The sequence below is a fragment of the Camelina sativa genome, chromosome 14, assembly GCF_000633955.1.
Source record: "Camelina sativa cultivar DH55 chromosome 14, Cs, whole genome shotgun sequence".
NCBI lineage: Eukaryota > Viridiplantae > Streptophyta > Magnoliopsida > Brassicales > Brassicaceae > Camelina > Camelina sativa.
In genome coordinates, this window is record NC_025698.1 from 10,868,288 (window position 1) to 10,874,511 (window position 6,224).

Sequence of the window (6,224 nt, forward strand, 5' to 3'; positions counted from 1 at the left end):
ATTCTATCTGACGATAGAGACACTTGAAACTAAAGCAACGACGATAACATTCGTATTTGTAAAACATTACATTTAGATTCCCACTATTTGCGTACGTATAATATAATAGCTGTCAACAAAATGTACGTATAAATTAGTGGGAAACAGTATGACACAAAAAAAAAGTGGGAAACAGAGAAAATAAATCCAACTAAAATGGACCCACTGATTTATCTCTATATATTCATCCCAACCCCTACACCTTAAATTCCAAAACAACAACACTCACCTTTCACCAAATTCTTTTACACATTTCATCACCTCTCTCTTTTGTCTCTATTTGCATCATCTTTTCACATATAACCTCTATAGTTTTATATATTTTTCTTGTGAATTTTTAGAACATGTCGCTAGACGGATCGGGACTCGGAGGGATGGCTATGGCTGAGGCTTACACGGCGAGGAAGTTTCACAGAGAGAACATGAAGAGTCTTACGACAAACGCAGCCACAACCGCCGGTGGAGTCGAGGAGAACGGTGGAGGATCCGGCCGATGGTTCTTTAGAAAGCTGAGCACCAAGAAAAACTCTGCTAAAGTTTGTGATCTTATGGTTACAGAATAATATTATAAGCTAAGAGATGATGGTCATGTCCTAAATTAATCAAATTAATATAAGGAATAAAAAGTTAGTATTTTTCTTTGCGATTTTAGTTTTAGCACTTCGTGTGTTTACTTTATGTTTGATTGTTCTGCCTATCGTGAGATTTTCTTATGTTTTCTTTTTTGGCTTAAGTCAAGTATTTAGAGTGGAGGTTTTTATAAAAGCTATAAAGAGTTTCTATAATCATGCAGCTCGATCGTTTCTGACTTTTTAATACTATATATTATGTACTCATATTTCTCAAATACCATTTTTAAAAGGAAATTTTGGAAAATCTTCCAAATAATTTGAGTGAGTTATTTTAACTATAGTCCAAATTAATTAACAGGTAAAATCATGTAACTTTTTTTTTTAACGTCCAGGACATTAAAATTCAGACGTATTTCAGATTAGCCAACGAATAAGAAATCATATCTACGATTAGATAGTCACGACTCACGAGTAGTTGTTTTTTTTTTGTTTTTTTAAGTTTAGGACCAAACTACATATGAACAAGGAAATTAAGGGTTGAAGTTGCAATGCATGCAAATTTTAATTATTCGCAGACCAGCATTTCTCCTTACCGTAGCAAATCCAGAAGATCACGTAATTACCTGTTTTAAGTATAGATAACTATAGTATCTAATCTATCTATATGGTAACATCAGAATTTGATGCAGATTGGAATAGCCAAATGTGGGGGGGGAAAAACAAATTATTCAAAAACATCCGATTGGTTAGATAACTTAAAAAAAAAAGGTTAATGAATTAATTGATGAAGAGTATATAACTAAAAAAGAATATCAAGTACTTGAACTTTCTTATCAAGTGTGCCACTATATCGTATTTTCAAAATATAGTTTAAAAGATTCTATAATATAATCGTGTTGGTGTAGTGCTTTTACACCCGTACTAGTGGTCGATTGCCATAACATGCAAATTGTTCGTACACGCATTTCCAAGGTTTATAAGAAACGCTACAAAAATCGATTTTCTAATGGAAATTTTCATCTTATCGGATGTTTTCAAATCAACACAAAACACTTTCATGCATAAAATTTTACTTTTAAGTCAATTAGTTCTTGAACACAAAAGTTCTTGGAAAATTCCATCAGAAAATTTATAGTACTAACCGAAAATGGTAAAATAAAATTTTGACGAATCATTTATTCTGGTGTGGGTTTTTGCAAATATAACTGATGGTGATTACTAGCAAAATAATGATAAATTATCTTTATAACAACATTAATGGATCTATACGTAATATCAAGAGTAAATGCATATCATATTTAAATACGTACTAATTTTAGTGGTATCCTTATTTAAAGAGACGAAATGAATTTAACAATTTCTAACACTATTCACAGTAGTATTGTTGCCTTTTAATACCAAACTAGATTAAGACCGTGTTAGAGGATGAGTTGAAATTCATTTTATTTATATTGTAATTTTTATATAAAATATAATTTATATGATTGTTTTTAAAAGTTTTTTTAGATAAAACATTATGCAATAAAATCATATACTAAATATGATGGCTTGAAAAAGACATCTATTTTGTAAGTTTTATATTGTTAATGATTCTAGATAATTACCCGTGTTATAACACTGGTTAAATTTATTTTATACAAAATTTTGTATATTTTGTATTTTAAAATAAAATTTTAATATGTTGTATTAGATTATATATGTGAAATTATTTCAACAATATATATTCTACATCATGACTTAAATGTCATTATAAGACATAATTTTGAATTTAAATATTCAAATTTTGACCGGTTACTCAGTAAAAATTTTAATTTAATAGATATTATATTTAAAGAATAATATTACTAAAGTTTGAAAATTTTATAGATTGAACAATTTATATTTATTTTTAAAAATTCAACTTATGATATGACCGAAAATAAAACTATTTTTTAATTATAATAAATAATATGATAATTTATTTGTTTCACAAATTAGACTCATATATAAAAATGAAAGGTGAAATATAATTATAGTTAACAAATTAATATGTTAAGTTAGATACCAAGAGATTTTATTTGATGAATAATTTAATAAAGAAAATTAATATGGTAAGTTAGATAATATGATTCTTTAGAATATTTTCTTTGAGATTTTTGGTATAACATATTTCTAACCAAATAATATATTATTAATGTATAACCTATTTGTAACCAATTTATTAAAATTATATAGTATACAAAATAATGTTGTGTACTTCCGTTTTATTATAAAGGGGATATTTTAAACTCACTTAGATAGCAATAAAACTAGTCTATAGATGTTAAATACATGTTATATACAAAATAAAGAAAACACCAAAATTATTAGGGGTTAAGTTAACGACAATAATATGTGCACGGTGCACCAGCACCATAATAAAAAAAAAAAAAAAAAAAAAAAAAAAAAAAAAAANACGTACCGGTGCAAAAGAAAAGAAATACACCTAGTGGTGACTGATGATTGATGAGTCAGTGGTGACGAGACGAGATACCGGAAGATAGCTACTACGAGACGAGGAATCTTGCTTTTCTCACGTGCACTTTGCCACGTGAGAATATTCATTCAATAAGTCTTATGGGCTTTTAGAGCTAAGCCCAACAAATCTGCTCCTTTGTATTTTGGTTATATATTTAAACCTTTGTTTTTTTTTTTTTTCTGTTAGTGCACTGCACACTCATGGAAATTTTGAATTAATGTATTAAAAGCCAAACCAAAAAGTCCCCACTTAATTTACGTATTTATCTCTGTGGAAACACAGATATAATTAGACAAGTGGCGCCAAACTAATGAAAGAATCAAATATTTTATTAGGCAAAAGAAGAAAGATTTAAGCAAAGTAATCATTTTTGTAAGCAAAGTAATCATTTTTTTAAGAGTTGGGTAGGTCATTAAAGTCACAATTATTTCTCACTAAGCTAAGGAGATACTTAAGTTAAAAGATGCCACTTCATACCTCTAAGACCCTCCAAAATAAAGCGAAAATTAAAGTAAACAAAATTGATTATAAGTAATTAATTAACCTTGCAGTACTCTTGTGTTTCATAAAATGCGACCTAATTTCTAGGAAAAGTATACTCAGTCTTGATTCAGTGAAATTAATTTTTAAAAGATTTGTTGAAAAGTATACCAATATCAAGCAGCAGCTTTATAGAGATAAAAAAAATTGATATTAGCTAAATCTTACATTGTTGTTTCTCTATTTGTGAGCATTGTTACCATTGTAGGCAGCATGAAAATATACAAATGAATAACTAATAAAATTACCCACATCAAGCAGCAGCTAAAAAATCTGATTTTAGCTAAATCATACATGTAGTGTTTGATCGAGAGCCGCTCAGTAAAACAAATGCACAACAACGAGACTCTGAAACTCATTACTAATCCGCTCAAACTTTATCATTCTCCATATCAAGCAGTAGCTAAAAAAATCTGATTTTAGCTAAATCATACCTTTAGTGTTTGACAGAGAGTCGCTCGGTAAAACAAATGCACATCAACGAGACTCTGAAACTCATCACTAATCCGCTCAAACTCTATCATTTTCCAGCCAGATCTTTGCCCCTGGGCTGTCCTGTAGTCGTACGTGTTCTTTTTTCCAAGGGCTACATTACCTTCAACAACCGTTGGAGAAGCCCCGTATTTTCTCCAAGTTCCATTGTTGGGATTCATCAGGATGGTTCGGTTCAGTCTTGTGGAATTGGGAATCCTATCACGATAAACAAAGTATCATAAATTATCATCTGGGAAGAAGTTACTCTCAGGCTTTGAACCCACGATCGGATCACGCAAGTAGAAGAGATAAGATCTTATCAAAGAGTTCGGGAGATGAACATTCTCGGGAAGATCTGCCTTAGGACCCATAAACCAATATCAAGGTACTATCAAGGTAAAATTAGTGTGATTAGTTGATAAAAAAAATATACCAATTTTATTGGTTTTATAATTTTAAAAAAATATCAATGGAAGAGCTGCCTTAATAGAACCCATAAACGTATTATACTTTTGGGAAAAAAAAAATGCCATTGGTTGATAATATATGGGTGATTTAGCTAAATAACCAATTTTGATAATAAAATTAAGAATATAGCACCTTAAAATGAAAAATTAAGAAACTAACCTATAGATCATACAAAATGACGAAACTGACTTTGAGAAGCAACACACGTGCCCATGGAAGAAGAAAGAAAGACAATATTAGCTTGTTTCTTTGTTTTTTTTTTAAATTTATTATTTGAATAAATCACTTTACCTCTTTATTTTATTATTAATTTATCTTTTCAACAAAATTAATATGAAATCCAAAATTTATGTAAACAAAATATAGAATTTTTCTGCATTTGACATAGGTTTAATATTTAAAATCGGAATATGAAAATTTTAAAATGATGAATAGTATTGGTAATTAAAAAAAATAAAATTCTTTATAGAAAAATATCAAATAGAATAGTACACTACATTACATATTATTTGAACATTTAACACAACCTACAATAATTTAACAGTAGTAGATGATAATAGTAGTTGTAGTTCTAGTAATGACATAATTGTGATAATGGTGGTTGTGGTGATATTAGTGGCGGTAGCGGTGATGATAATAAATTACATGAAGATACATGCACAAAATAAAGAAACTAACAAAGTAAAAAACATGTTGAAAAAAAGACGTTATACCCTAAGAGATACAATATAAAGAACACAAACATTTGACTTAAACGCACATCAAATAAAAACCTTACATCCTATAAAATATAATATAGGCAATCCTAACAGTAAAATTAAATGCACAAAAATATACGAATTGTGATAAACTTTAATCAAACTCTAGTCAAATTATTAACCTAACTCTAATCAGGCAAATACTATAAAAAAATATTTTTACAAATGATTTTATTTTATTTTTGTAAAATATTTAAAGCAATTATGATAGAACTATGGAAATAGTTAAAAAAAAACATGTTAGTATGTGAGACGTGTGTATAGAGAGGAGTGAGGGATGTCTATTTAGGCCATGAATGGCTGCTGGTTTTTTACTGGTTTTTAGATTTTGGTTTTTAGTTTTTGGATTTTGCAAAATCTTGGATGGTAACTTGATTAGTTTTTGGTTTTTTATGTATAATAATTATTTTTTAAATAGTAAAATAAAGATTATAAATTATTTTTTAGAGATAAAAAAATGCAGTGATGCAGAAAACAAAAATACGTTTATTGCAAACAGAAAACACATTATTGCAAAAGTACTATCATCATCATCTAGAACTCTATAGTGATGCAGAAATTTCATCCCGAATCCCTTCCATATACTGCATCGGAGTATTGTTTTGCTCTAATTCTTCATCTGAATCAGAATCTTCTTCAGCTATATGGTCTGAATTGATGTGTTTGGTGCTGAAAAGCCGATCCATTATATCGAGGTCGATAAGAGGATTTTCTCGGAGCTTCGAAGCAATTGGTGTTTCCTATATATATATAAAAGATTTAATATATTAGTTTACTATATATGTTGTTAACTAACAATATCATGTGATAGGATACGTAAATATTACCTTAATACGTTCATCCCACCATGAGTCGTCCATGTCAATAGCTAGAGTG

General features: G+C 28.8%; 1 protein-coding gene across 1 annotated transcript; it reads left to right on the plus strand.

The window, feature by feature from the left end:
* Window positions 258-827, plus strand: LOC104740905. Its single transcript, XM_010461631.1, has one exon. The coding sequence runs from the start codon at window positions 384-386 to the stop codon at window positions 600-602; it is 219 nt and encodes a 72-aa protein (XP_010459933.1). The 5' UTR covers window positions 258-383; the 3' UTR covers window positions 603-827.